This window comes from Psammomys obesus, unplaced genomic scaffold, assembly GCF_907164565.1.
Source record: "Psammomys obesus unplaced genomic scaffold, mPsaObe1.curated_primary_1811, whole genome shotgun sequence".
Lineage (NCBI taxonomy): Eukaryota > Metazoa > Chordata > Mammalia > Rodentia > Muridae > Psammomys > Psammomys obesus.
In genome coordinates, this window is record NW_026596240.1 from 1,156,868 (window position 1) to 1,171,600 (window position 14,733).

Genomic DNA, 14,733 nt, shown 5'->3' on the forward strand with positions numbered 1-14,733 from the left:
CTCTTTCTTTCTTTCTCTCTCTCTCTTTCTTTTTCTTTTTTTCCTCCAACACAGGGTTTCTCTGTGTAGCCTTGGCTGTCCTGGACTTAAACCAGGCTGCCTTCAAACCTGCAGAGATCCGCCTGCCTCTGCCTCCTGAGTGCTGGGATTACAGGCATGTGACACAGCACCTGGCTTCTTTCAGTTCCATTCTTTTGGGTGAACTTTGCTAATGTTACTCCTTTTGGTTTTTGGTAACTGGGTGGAACAGAACATAGTTTCCCTCTTTAAGTGCTTTCCCAACTGGACTGTTATAAATTTAAAAGTGCTCCTTAGTTCCACTGATGTCTTACTGTCTTCTAGTTTGGAATTCATGGTCAATTTGGGACATGCTGCTCAAGACATTTCCAGCTCAGTATTTTAAAAATTTAAATTTAATTTAATGTGAAGTCTTGCTTTGTAGCCCAGACCAGTCTTCCTGCCTCAGCTTTTGAAATAGTAGAATTAGCTTTCTCTTTTGTAAGGGATTTTCTTTATTGTACTTACAGAAAAACTTAGAGAAAAGGAGCTTTGAAAGTCAGTGATTTGAGGGACATCACAGGAAATCTCAAAATTGTAAACAGTTTTTAAGAGTTGAGTGAGAGACTGCTTTATTCTTTCTGTCATAGTTACTGCCTTTTAAAGTATTGTTATCCATATGTAAATATTGCTATTTCATATTGCAGACATTTTAAAAATGATCAAGGAAAGATAGTTTGCGGCTGTGGTGTTCCACTTGGCTGCTGTGGTCCGAGTCAGTGCTAGAGAAATGGAAGTGAGGAAGTTTGTAAGACTCAGTAGGAAAGCAGATAGAAGGGAAAAGAAGAAAGTATGATATTTTTCTATTTTTCTTTCTTCTAGGTTGACTTCTGGTAAAATTGCTGGAGCTGGCCTTTTGTTCGTTGGTGGAGGAATTGGTGGCACTATCCTGTATGCCAAATGGGATTCTCATTTTCGGGAAAGTGTAGAAAAAACCATCCCTTACTCAGACAAGCTCTTCAACATGGTTCTTGGCTCTGCACCTTACACTGCTTCATTGCCAAAGAACTCTGTAAGAACTTTAAACAGTATTTCAATTCATGTTACAGAGTACTTTTCACTCAACTGCTTATTTTTGAGACAACTTTATGTAGCTCAGACTGGCCTTGCACTTCTGATCCTCTGGCTTTACCTCTGAAGTCCTGGGATTACAGGAAGGTATCAATACACCTGAGTGTATGGAATACTTTTTAAAAGGAAGCTATTTTCGTCTGGACAATATTATTTGTGTATAACTCGGTAAAACTTGCCAGATGTGTGTTTGTTAGTTCTCTTCAACTTGAACTTAAATTAGTACATACTTGAATAGTAATCTGTATAAGTAGAGCTTTAGCCTGTGGGAGTTCCATAAATGCTCTCAATTACCACATAAAAAAATAACCATCCTGCACAAGGGTAAATAAAAGAGGCATGTTGGGCAGAGGTGATTGGCTGGCCTGTGACCGGAGGCACTGTTGTGGCTGTATGCCTTACTTAGTGTACTAAAAATATAATGTAGGTATAAAGGAGGTAGTTACAGATCCCTTTAGATGAGAAAACAAGTCACAGAATTGCAGACACCCGCTGTTTGTTTGACAGAATGTCTTCCAGTGTTCCTGGAGCGTTGTACATATTCTTCAGTTTCACTTTATACATATACCACTGGCTTATAATTTTTAATTTTAATTTTTTAAAGGTTATTTATTATATGTACAATGTTCTGCCTGAATGTGTGCCTGCACTCCAGAGGAGGGCATTAGATCCCAGTAGATGGCTGTGAGCCACCATATGGTTGCTGGGAATTGAACTCAAGACCTCTGGAACAGCAGTCTGTGCTCTTAACCTCTGAGCCATCACTCCAGCCCCCTAACAACTTATTTTAAATTTTACTTACTGTTACTATTAGTATGTGTGTGTGTGTGTGAGAGAGAGAGAGAGAGGGTAAATTTTCGAGGGTGTGCTGTTCTTCCACTATGGGATCCAGGGTTCAAGCTCAGGTTGCAGGTAGTACAAGTGCTTTTCACCTCTGAGCCATCTTGCCAGCCTTAGCTTAGAACTTTTAAGTTCATGTTTAAAAGCAATGAATTGCATCTCCTGGAATTAGATTATGAATCACCTGTGGGTGCTGGGACTTGAACTCAGATCCTGTGGGAAAGCCTCCAGTGTTGTTAACCACTGAGCCATCTCTCTAGCCCCCTTTTTAATTTTAATTTTTTAATTTTTAATTTTAATTTTATTTTTTTACTTTATGTATATTGGTGTTTTGGCTTGTATGTGTATGTACCGCATATGTGCTGGTCCCCATGGAGACAAGCAGAGGGTGTCAGATTCCCCAGAACTGGAGTTACAGTTTGAGCCACCATGTGGGTGCTGGGAAGAAGAGCAACCAGTGTTTTAAACTGCTAAATCATTTCTTCATCTCCTAATCTTAAATATTTTTTAATTCAAACACAGCATCTTGTTTACACACAAATAAACAAGAGACATACAAAGTGCATGGGCCTTTGGCTGTTTGCATTAGATATTTCTTTATGCTCTGAGGCTGGGTGTGCCTGCTCAGGTAGTTCCTTCTCCCAAGCTTTGGGCATCTGATATCCGGAATTTAACATGGCCTAGTGACCTTTTTTAAAATCAGCTCTCTTGGTTAAAAAGTGTTACCTGGTTCCTTTATCACAACCAACCACACTGTTCCTGGCCAGTCTTCCAATTCATTATTTTTCAGACCTTTAAAATATCTGTATTGGGTGAGGGAGACAGGACTCTGAAATACTCAGAATCATGTGGCCTCATCTAAAATCCTTGGTCAGTTAAGCCACCTGGAGGAGACAGATGAAAGGCCTTCTAGGAGTAGAGTTCCTGCATGAGAAATGGAGAGTAGTATTCATTTCTTCTTCAACCCAATCAATCACAAGTGCCAGCTTTTGTAAATGAATTTTTCATCTCTGACTGGCTTTTGTCTCTGCTCACTATGCTGTAGTTGCTTTGCAGACTGTTTCCAGGTGACTAGCATAGTATACCTACACTGTACTGTCCCAAAACCTACATGCTTTGTGATTTGCTTCCACCTCCCCATTCCCAGTGGTGCTGGAGGTTGAGCTCAAAGGAGTCCTCCTCTTTGCTTTTTCACTAGTGCAGATCATAGCAGTTACCAGGTTGCCTTTAGACTTGCTGGGTGACAGGTGACTTGGGAGGTGTGTAGGGAGGAGTCAGAGTCAGGTGACTGGGCCGCAGTTGAGGGGGGATCTTCATTGTTGCTTTTGTTTGATCTACCTTGTCCTTTATCATTTCATATCCTAGTTGTCTTCTGAATTAAAGCTATTGCTTTCCTGTGCATCTGCCCTTTCCCGTCTTCAGTATTTTTTTTTAATTTTTATTTTATTTTTATTAATAACAGTTTATTCACTTTGTATCCCAGCTGTAGTCCCTTCCCCTATCTCCTGCCAACCCCACCCTCCCCCAGTCCAATGATAGGAGAGGTCCTCCTTCCCTTCCATCTGACCCTAGTCTATCGGGTCTCATCAGGACTGGCTTCATTGTCTTCCTCTGTGGACTGGTTCTCCTGCAAGAATATAGATTATCTTCATGTCAGTGTAGACTCTTCTAAAATAAGCATTGTTATGTTTTCATGTCACTGCCAGGAACTTTTAAATGTTTTTGTTTTTCAAAAATGTTTAATGATTTTTATTTTATGTGCACTGTATGACTGAGGGTGTCAGATCACCTGGAGCTGGAGTTTCGAGCAGTTGTCAGCTGCCATGGGGGTGCTGGAAATAGAGCCTGGGTCCTCTGGAAGGGCAGCCAGTGCTCTTAATCGCTGAGCCATTTCTCCAGCCCTACATTCTTAATTACTTTTTTCTTTTCTTTAAGATTTATTTATTATGTATACAGTGTTGTGCCTGCATGTACACCTGCATGCCAAAAGAGGACACCAGATCTCTATAGATGGTTGTGAGCCACCATGCGGTTGCTGCGTATTGAACTCAGGACCTTTGAAAGAGCAGCCAGTGCTGTTAACCTCTGAGCCATCTCTCCAGCCTCTATTCTTAGTTTCTTTACAACCAACTGTGAAATGGGATTGTGGCTGGCTGGTAGTGGTTCATGCCTTTAATGGCAGCATTTGGGAGGCAGAGGCAGGTGGACCTCTGAGTTTGAGGCCAGCATGGTCTGCTGAGTCAGTTCCAGGATAGCCAGGGCTAAACAGAGAAGCCCTGTCTTGAAAAACCAAAAAGGAAAAAGAAAAATGAGATTATAAGGATTGTCTGATGGACTGGCCAGATAGGTAGTTCAGTCAGTTGTTTTGCCATTAAGATTGGTGATTACATGTTAGAAAGAGAGAACTGACTCCTTCAAATTGTCCTCTTACTTCCACATGAGTGCCGTGTGTTTTTTTTCCTCTGATAAATGTTGAAAATAAAGAAGACTGATTAAATATGGAAAGGTTAAATGTCAACCCAGAATCAGGCTATAGGTTCTTTTCATTTCTTTTTCTTATTTGGTGGGGAGATCAAGGTTTAAGGCTGTCCTGAAATTTACTCTGTAGAGCAGGCTGACTTCAAACTCAGAAATCCACCTGCCTTTGCCTACGTGTTCTGGGATTAAAGGCATGCACCACGGTGCCTGGTACTGATTGCTTTCTTGCTTTGACTGTGGACTCTACTCATTGTTGGTTTGCTATTTATTACTCAGCACTCTGGCTCTTCCTTGCTTTTTCCACCTTATGCCTCTTCAGTATTATTGCATACAAATTTGTAGTTTTGTGTCATTGGTTAAAGATTTCTTTTTAAACTGAATAGAGAACCAGGTGTGATGATTTTAAAGAGTTAATGGTGTAGAAAAGTAGCCAAGAGCATTTCAGAAAAGAGCTGTTGTGGTAGAGATGAAAGGGCACTTGCTTTTCCAGATACTGCTTTTATTCCAGTACTATTTCTGTAAAAAGATTTTGACTTAGGGATAGAATTTGGAGAAATAGAACAACTGAATTTGGAAATGTATTATAAACCTGCTTGCTATAAGAATATGAGTTTCTGGAACCTGTGTGAGAATGATATGCTAATCTCTTGTAAAATATATGTAACCGTGGCCTGGAGATGGAGCTTGCTTTTCCAGCATGCACGAGCTTATGAGTTTGGTTCCTAACAAGAAAAGGGGAAAACAAACCAACAACTCCTTCTTCCCCAACAACTAACAACTAACTCATTGTATAGAGGCATAGTTGAATTTTAAGAGAGGATTAATGGGCCAAGTCTGAAATACCAATCTTCTAAAGAACAATTCTGATTTAGAAGAGACTATCTGCTTTCTTCTGTTTTTAAAACCTGCAATAGGTTGCATGTTAATTTGTACATTCTAACTTTTAAATAAGTGGAAATTGTATATTTTCCTCAGCTTTGCTTGGGTGGAAGGAGAGATTTTAGAGCTTTCCCAGTGTTGGCTGAGAGCTGGCAGGAAAGGTGTAGTGAAGAGCCCATTGCAACCACTGATGAAACTGCTATGTGCTTGTTACAGTGAGCATGTGTTTCATAATTTCAGAAGGAATAATGTGGTGGCTCATACCTGCAATCCTAATTTAGAAGACTATTTATTGTAGAACGATTGGAGTTCAAGGCCAGCCTGAGCTATAGAATCAGACCCTGTTTCAAAAATTAAAACAGGCTGGGGCTGGAGAGATGATTCAATGATTAAGAGCATTTCAGGCTCTTGCAGAGGACCAGGGTTCGATTCCCAACACCCATGTGGTGTTTTTTTTTTTAATTTTTTATTTAACTTTTATTAATTACACTTTATTCATTTTGTATCTCCCCATAAGCCCCTCCGTCCTCCCCTCCTGGTCCCACCCTCCCCCCCCTTTCTGCATGCATGCCCCTCCCCAAGTCCACTGATAGGGGAGGTCCTCCTCTCCTTCTTTCTGATCTTAGTCTATCAGTTCTCATCAGAAGTGGCTGTATTGTCAGGGTTCTAGGTTATCTCCACAGATAGTCCTTGGTTGGAGTATGAGTCTCCCATGTGATGTTTTATAACCAAATGTAACTCCAGTTCCAGGAGATATGGTGCCCTCTTATGGCTTTTCTGGGTACCAAGTATATGTAAGATACACATGGGTCAAGTAAAGCACCCAAAGACATAATAATCAAGTTTTTTTTTTTTCTTAAATTAAGGCAGCCTAATTCAAAGAAAATAGGCATTGTTCTAGTTTTTGTGACAAAGTTCTATACCAGTCCTAAGTAATCATCTTAGGACTCTGTGACACACTGCCTACTCTGTCTCCCTTCCCTAAAGAAGGGGAACAACAAGAGTGGTGAACAACAACTTTTCATGATTCCATTTTCCACAGCAAATCTGGCAGTCCCATTAATGAATAGTACATTAAGTCAGTCTGGCTGTAACTGGGAAAATAAAGCTGTTATTACTTACAAAACCATCATGTGTAATTACGTTAATCCTGGCAATAAAAGAGACAACAAAAACACATGTTCGGGGGGCTGGAGAGATGGCTCAGAGGTTAAGAGCACTTGTTATTCTTCCAAAGGTCCTGAGTTCAATTCCCAGCAACCACATAGTGACTCACAACAATCTCTACTGTGATCTGGTGCCCTCTTTCTGGCTTACAGGCACACATGCAGACTGAATACTATATACTATATAAATAATAAATAAATCTTATAAAAAAAACCCCACATGTTCATTTTTACTCCAAGTCTCTTATCAGTCATTTGTTCCTAACTGAATGCATGTACAGTAAGCCATAATTTTATTTAGCAAAGAAATGGATGTAGGTGGAAGTAGCCTTCTCAGGATTAGGTATGTAAAAGGAATGACATATACAGGGATGGCCATGTATCATTTGCCTTATTATTAGTCTTGGAAGAAGCCGTTGGTAGTGCTAAAATAATGGGCTAGTCCATTGAAATTAAGTTCTTAGAAATGATAGCTTCTTCCTATGAGTATACTGCAAAATGCTGAAAACTGATCTTTAAAAAAGAATATTACTTTGCATTCCCTTTTAAAGACAACATTATATTCTAAATATTAAACATTTCCATTTCCAAGATTGAGTCTGGTCCACTAAAAATCTCCAGCGTATCAGAGGTGATGAAAGACTCCAAACTACCCGTGGCACAGACCAAGAAAGAGAATGGAGATGCTCCGGCTTCAGCAGGTACTTGTTTAGAGCCACTCTCTGGAAGGTATAATGGGAGGAATTGTTTCAGTGTTTCTGTGCTTACAGTTAGAGGATGGTTTTTCCTTCCCTCTGAAGGACTCTCAAGTCCTTAGTTCACCTCTCCTCCCTCTGTGAGCTTCAGTGATTGAGTAGACACAGCATGGAACTTTGTGTTTAGCTGTTAATTTTAATCCTTTTTTCTGTATCTGACACCCAGCCTTTTCCTCCTGCGTGTACGTTAAGAGATATTCTCTTGTGTCTACCCCCGCCCCCGTTTTGGTAATAAGCGTGTCTTGCCTATGCCTTCGGGTCTTCATTACCCTACTATATAGCACCTGTCTAAAACAAAAACAAAAACACCTCTCTGTTCACCATATACTAGAACTTTTCCTGATTTTCTTTACTTTCTTCTTAAGATTTTATTTTTATTCATATGGGTGTTTTGCCTGCATATATGTCTGTGCGCCATGTGTGTGCAATGTCCACAGAATTCAGAGGGCATTGGCCCCCTTTGAACCGGAGTCAGCAAGGGTTGTTAGCTGGCATGTGGGTGCTGGAATGGGACTTCAGAGCAGCCAGTGCTCTTACTGGCGGAGCCATCCCTGGGTCCCTTTCTGTTTTCTGCAGTTAACTTGTGACTTGATTAATCACTGGACTCTGTTTAAACAGATGCGTACCGACTATGTATTGGAGGAGCTGGAGATCTGCCAGTGAGCAAACACTTTAAATAAAAATTATCTGTTTTTTTTAAAAAAAAAAAAAAAAAAAAAGCACAAAGCAAGTAGGAAGAAAGATAGTAAAAAAAAAAATTATCTGTTAAGATAGTAAAAAAAAAAAATCTGTTAATATTCTTTGATGGGACAAGAGGAGGAAGATCACCTACAGATAAACAAGCAGAGTCAGCTATAGCAGGAAGGGCCTTTGTAATCAGGAGCCTCACCTGAAAGGGGTCATTTGAGCAAAAGCTAGAGAGAGAGAGGGCACTGAGAAAGTCACCCATATCTGCTGTGGTGGTGTTTCGCAGGCTACGGGCTTGCCACAGGCTTGCCACAGTCAGGCAAAAAGCAAATGAAGCTGAAGTGAACTTGGTGGAGAACGGTGGCACATCCACCAAGGGAGCAGGAGGGTGGCCATTGGATGAATTTTGTTTTATATTTGGAGTCAGGTGTGGAGGTGCTGGAGGGTCTGAGCCAGGGAATTTATGTCTGGCATCTATTTTTCGCAGATTTGTCTCTCTGGAAGTACTGGTGTATGCCTATGATTTAGCGCTTGGGAGGCAGAGGTAGGAAGATTAGCAATCCAAGGGCAGCCTCAACCACATGGAGAGTTGAAGGCTTGGCTGGGCTGCATGAGACACTGCCTCAGAAACACTGTGGCACGTGGATGAGTAAGCCAGGACAGGAGCAGGAGACCAGTCAATAGGTTTTGTTAATAATACACTTTTATCTTTTGAATGAGAACTTTCATTCTTAAAATTTGTCTCATTTTGCTGTTTTCTTACTCATTTCATCTCAAATTGTTTTCCTCTTCCATCAGCATTTTTGTTTATAAATTCATTAGCCTTTCTTAAAACTGTCATTTCTGAAATGATTTTAATTTAATGAATTCTTCACGCTGTCTTCACTGTGAACATAATCTTCTCTCTTTGAAACTGTCATCTTGTTCCAAATCTTTCATGTCTTCCTTTATCTTTGCTGCTCTTCAGAATGGCTAGGGACCCTCTTCTGAATTGCTTTCTTTTGTCTCCTCCCCTGACACAGACTCCTTTTTCTCTCACTGTTTTTTGTTTTGTTTTTTTTTTTTTTTTTTTTTTTTTTTTTTTTTTTTTTTTTTTTTTTTGATGTATTACTGATGATCACTTCTCTGTGCTTACAGTTAGCACTGTTACTAGAAGCCTTTCTTGAGGTAAGGGAATAAATTGTCTAGGCGCTGAGGAGACTTTGTGTCAGCCTTTGTCAGTTTTCTGTGTTTCTGTGATGAACAGTGCCTCTGTTATTCAAGCACAGGGAAGTAGAAGTATTTGTATTTTTAATTAGTACTATGTGAATTTCTCAACAGTAGATTCCTGCGTACAGGTTAACAGCAGTGCGGTACTGTGCATAATACGTATTTATAGCACCTACAGGGGCAACTCAAATTATTTCTGCAGCTGGTGATACTCTTTTGGTCCCAGAGCCTGCGGTTCAGCATGAAGACGCTATAAAAACCGATTCTCCCAACATTGGTGAAGAAAAACTCACATCTGTAACCTCAGGTAGTTTAATTAATTTATGTGTTGTACTGTAGATTTTTTGCTCACCAGAACTGCATTGCCTAGGCAGCCCATAGATAGATACTGTGGAAATGTGTACCTGGACTGGCTTCCAGCCTTTAGACTTGCCTAGGAAAGATTTAAATTTCTAAGTCCAAGTTGACCTTTAAAGACTATGTTAACAGTGAATCCTCATTTCCTTTGGAATCCTTAAGAGGGTAATGTTTAAAGTCCTCACCACCTTTTGTTGACATCACTGCTTTGTGTCCCTGCTAGCTGTTATAAATCTGTTGAAATTTGCTTTCGTCTTGTTCACTTTTGCTGCAAGAGGAAGCATCCTCATCTTCTGTAAGGGAGCGGCCACCTGAAGAAGTTGCGGCTCGCCTAGCGCAACAGGAAAAGCAAGAGCAAGTTGAGATGGAGTGTATGTAAATCAAGTCTTCCTCAGTTGTTCTCCTCGCCCATTAGCCCATGTTTGGCATCCAGTGGCTGGTTGCGTCTTCTTTTGTTTGTGTGTCATGGCAGCTCCCCACATCATTTCGCCACTTGTGCTCTTTCTATCTAAACTGCCTTTACCAGGTAACGAACGATTCTGAAGGTATTCTTGGTGAACATTCCAAATCCATTTATTTCTAGTACGAAGCTTTCTTATAACTCCAGAACAGAAACGGGTTCAACCTTTAAAGCTTATATGCTTATGTATGTGAGCCCCAGTGGCTCACACTGCAGCCTCTGTTTCCTCCACTCTGCACGCTCACTGTTGGCAAAGATTCTGATGTTGCTAGGAAACAAGTGTATTTCCTATTAAGTTTCACTTCTGTTAGTGTGTGTGTGTGTGTGTGTGTGTGTGTGTGTTTACTCACCCATGAGAAAGTGTCTAGAGCTCAGTGGTTGACTTCAGATTCTTTCTTGTGTTTCTCTCCACCTAACTTTTTGAGACAAGATTGCTGATTGAACCTTAAGCTTTCTGATTCTGCTAGACTAGCAGTTCTCAACCTGTGGATCATGACTCCTTTGAGGGTTGCCTAGGGCTATCTGCGTATCAGGTGTTTACATTCTGATTTGTAACAGAAGCAAAATTACATTTATGAAATAGCACTGAAAATTTTATGGTTGGTGATTACTATAACACGAGGAACTGTGCTGTAGTAATAATAAGGGGCTGCAGCATTAGGAAAGTTGAGAACCACTGGGTGAGACTGATTACCAGTGGGCCCCTGGGATCTGCCTGACTCCGTCCCAGCTCTGTGGTTATGGATGTGCTTGCTGCAGTGCCTGGCTTTTACATAGATGGTGGGGATCCGAACTCAGGTCCTTATGCTTCAGCAGCAAACGTTTCTACCCGTGGAGCCATGCCTCTAGTCCCCCATTCCATGGATACTCCTTTTTCCAGGAAGTGTGGACTGGCACTGTACTGTGTGCTTTGTATTAGTGACTTTGGAAATAATGGAGTGTAAAGGTTTTTTTGCTGAACAGAAAATTATTTTCAAATTCTGTAGCAGCTGTTGCGAATTTTCTGTCTGGTGACATGACTTATTTTTACTGCTGCTGCTCCTGGCTCTATTTTTTTTTTTTTGGGCACCTTTTTGGTGCTACCCTGTACTGAGGAGCTGCTGTTGTGAGAGAGAATGTGTGGGGAAGAAGGAGCCTTAGGTGTAGGGCATTAGTATAAGCCCTGGACTTGAGTTGTGCTTTTGCTGTTTTAATTTTTTAATTGTGTGTGTTCTGTTTCATTCATGGCCTTCTTACAGATAGTTGAAAATGTTAACTAAAAGAATTCTCAGTGAAATGTTTTTGTCTTTCCCATATTCTCTTAATGTTCATATTCTCCCTTTTCTTCCTTTCATCCCTCCCTTTTTCCATCTTTCTGTCTCTCTGATATGTTTTGCCATGAGTAGCTCAGGTTGTCTTTGATCTTATTATGCACAAGGTAGCCCAGGATAGCCTTGACCTTACAATCCATCTGCCTCTGTCTTCTCAGGTATAAGATTACATGTTGGATTCATGTTCTCTCCTCACTTTTCAATTTTTGTTCATGTTGGGCCCTTGATTTAAGTTACAAATTGGAAATTCAGAGACTGCTACATTAGCTGTTTTTTTTTTGGGAGTGAGTCTAAATTTGCATGGTTTGATTTAGACAAGCTGAAAATTTTTAGCATCTTGGCTTTTGCCTCTTAATTTTCCTTTAAGTCTTAGAACTATGTATGCACATGTACTATGTTTTTTTTTAAATCAATGATTCGCGCTCAGTGGAGAGACCTCTAAAGAAGTGACAGTAGCCAAGGACCACCCCCCCCTTCCTCTTGCTTTTTGATACCATGCTCTTTAGGTTAAGCTGCAGTTTGGTCTCAATTTTTTGGTTTTTTTTTTTTTTTTGTTCTTGGCTTTCTTTACTTATTTGTTTGCATGTGCACACTCTTGGTGTTAAAATAAAATAAAGGAGAGCCCAGCCTTTTATATTTGGTGTTTATTTTTTGAGTGCTTTTGTGAGAAACTGCCCATTTTAAGCCTCCCTTTTTTGTTGTGGTTGTTTGTTTGAATGATTTTGTTTCTTTGTTTTGGATAGGATCTGTTTTAAAATTGTGTTTTTTTAAAATTTAGTATATGCATGTTTATACGTGTGGAGCCACAAAGTACCATGGTATGTATATGTGGAGATCAGAGATCATGGGAGTCGGTTGTTTAGTTCTCTCTTTGTATCTTGTGCTTCAGGAATTGACTGAACTCATGCTGTTCAGCTTGCCAATAAGCACGTTTCTTTACTTGCTGAGCCATCCCATTGGCCTTGCCTGAGATGAGGTTTTGCTGTGGTGATCCTTCCTCCTGTCTCCTGAGTGCTGGGATTACAGACAAGCACCAGCACACACTGCTTCTCTTTTACGTCTTGCTGGCATGTTTTCTTGTTTGCTGTTTTCTTTCTCTTTGATTTGTTATCTTCTTCTATCCTGGAATATGAGCTGCTATGGGTTTTCCTCTTGCTAAAAAGTTGAAAACAGGCACTGTTTTTTTCCTGGTGAGTTGGTAATTTTTACATAATGAAAATGTTAATGATTGTGCTATATGCATACCCTTCAGAATGCTCTAAACCTTTTTCTGTTTGATTGTTAGCCTTTTTAAGATAATTTTTTCCTGAACAACCTTTAATTTGGAAAATTCATGTATGTATAAAAGTGAAAATAATATAGTAAACTGACAGATCCATCATCTGTATTTAATTTTTTTAGGATTTACTGAATTTTTTTTTTTTTTTTGTCTGTGTGAGAGCTTGCCTACATGTTTGTATGTACTTCATGTGTGTGCTTGGTACCTGTGGAGACCAGAAGAGGGTGTTTAAATCCCTGGAAGTAGAGTTACATGAGTTTTGAGCTGCCATGTGAGTGCTAGGAACCAAATCCTTGTCCTCTGCAAAAGCAGCAAGTGCTCTGCGCTATTTCTGTAACTACTTTCCCACTCCTACCCCGACTCCTGTACTTTAATTAAGAGAATTATGCTTGCCTAAAATTGGGTTCTATGCATAGTTTATTTTGTTTGGTGTTTTTGAGAATTGTGATGGTATACTTCTAGGAAAAGAGGAAAAGTTTCAAGTCTTTTTAAGGAGGATTTTTTTTTAACTGTTCTTTCTTTCTCAGCTCTAGCCAAGAGTTTAGAAGATGCTCTGTGCCATACTGCACATGTCACTCTTCAGGCTATTACGGCTCAGAATGCTGCAGTACAGGCTGTCAACGCACACTCCAACATCCTGAAAACAGCCATGGACAACTCTGAGGTGCGTCACGGAGGGATTGACCTGTGAAATAGACTGTTTCTGTTCAGTTTGGGCGTTCTCAAGACAGTCTAGGATACTTTTCTTTCTTGTTTCCTTCTGTATTTTTAAGTCAGGGTCTTCTCACTGTGTATTCTGGACTAGCTGGATTAAGGAGGCCAGACTAGCCTCACACTTGCAGTGATCCTCTATAAGCCTCCTAAGTATGGATACCACAGGTATGTGCTTATATCTAGAGTAATTGTCTTGAAATACCATTAATCTCAGCACAAGGAAGACAGAAGCAGCCAGCTAGCTCTCTTGAGTTTGAGGCCAGTCTGGTTTACATAGCTGGTTCTAGAAGTGGTTCCAGGCCAGTGAGACAGGGCTACATAGTGAGACCCTGTCTCAAGACAAACAACCAAACAAAATTGAGAAAAACCTTCAGATATGTAAAATGAACCACAGCAGTGTTTCAGTGTGAGAATTAGGGGGTTTGTTTTTTAGACAGGGTCTCATGCAGCCTAGGCTGAAACTAAATATCATTTGTAGCTGATACATGAGACCTGTCAGTAATGTCATCATCAGTAAGATGTGTAAATGTAGTTTTCAAATTTTAAAGTGTTTTTTCACTTATTTTAAGTAAGTTAATTTTACTGTTTTGCTTGAGATAAGGTCTCCTGTATCGCAGGCCGTTGCTGAACTTAGTGCAGGTAGAGGTGGACTTAAGCTGCTCTGTCTCTGCTTGAAAGGGGCTGTGATTACTACATGTGTGCAGCCTGGCTTGAGAGATGGTTTAGATTGGCTTTTTCTTACTACTCCTTCCATGTGTTTTTGTTACCGTTTCATTTATTCTTTTTTATTTATTGCTTTTTTTGAGATGGGGTTTCTCTATTTAGCTCTGGCTGTTCTGTAACTCCATCTGTAGACCAGACTACCCTTGAACTCCACCTGCCTCTGCCTCCCAAGTGCTGAGATTTAAAGGTGTGTACTACTATTGCCCGGCCCAGCCAAACATTCCTTTAAGTAAACTCTAAATTTTTACATATTTTAGAATGATGTGAAGTTTTAAGAAATAATAAAACTTCTTATATATCATAGACAATGCATATTTTAGTGTTTGTGTTAATAATTTAACTTGTTAAACACAATAATTAAACTTGTTAAACAAAATAATAATTTTGATTTCTGAATTAATACTGGGATTCAGCAAATTGCCATTATGATTACAGTTGAGTTCCAGTGTGTGAAAGCACACTTGAGGAGCAATCATTTAGACTGAGGTAGACTGAGCTGTGAGCTGTGACACTAAGGCCGAAGGAAGCTCAGCATGATCAGAGAGTAACTGCTGCATGCTCCAGGATTGTGCATGGTGCTGTTTCAGTACTGTGACCTTCATTCCCAAGAAGTTAAAACTTGGAAAACTTAAGCAGTGGATGGGCGTGCTGGCACACAGCTTTAATCCCAGGCAAAAGCAGGCTAAATCTTTGAGTTCTAGGAGAGCCTGGTCTACAAATTTATTTGCAGCTTAGCCAGGGCTGTGAA

The 14,733-nt window shown here is 40.1% G+C and overlaps 1 protein-coding gene across 4 annotated transcripts in view; it reads left to right on the plus strand.

The window, feature by feature from the left end:
• Immt (inner membrane mitochondrial protein) overlaps positions 1-14,733 on the plus strand; it is a 43,184-nt gene that overhangs the window by 14,005 nt on the left and 14,446 nt on the right. Inside the window, exons 3-7 of one of the 4 annotated variants that reach the window (XM_055596348.1) lie at positions 880-1,069; positions 7,084-7,192; positions 9,312-9,449; positions 9,775-9,870; positions 13,076-13,212. In XM_055596348.1, the coding sequence (XP_055452323.1) occupies positions 880-1,069; positions 7,084-7,192; positions 9,312-9,449; positions 9,775-9,870; positions 13,076-13,212 (670 nt within the window). Of the gene's footprint in view, positions 1-879; positions 1,070-7,083; positions 7,193-9,311; positions 9,450-9,774; positions 9,879-13,075; positions 13,213-14,733 lie in introns of those variants that run through there. The other 3 variants (XM_055596350.1, XM_055596349.1, XM_055596352.1) reach the window with 3 other exon arrangements.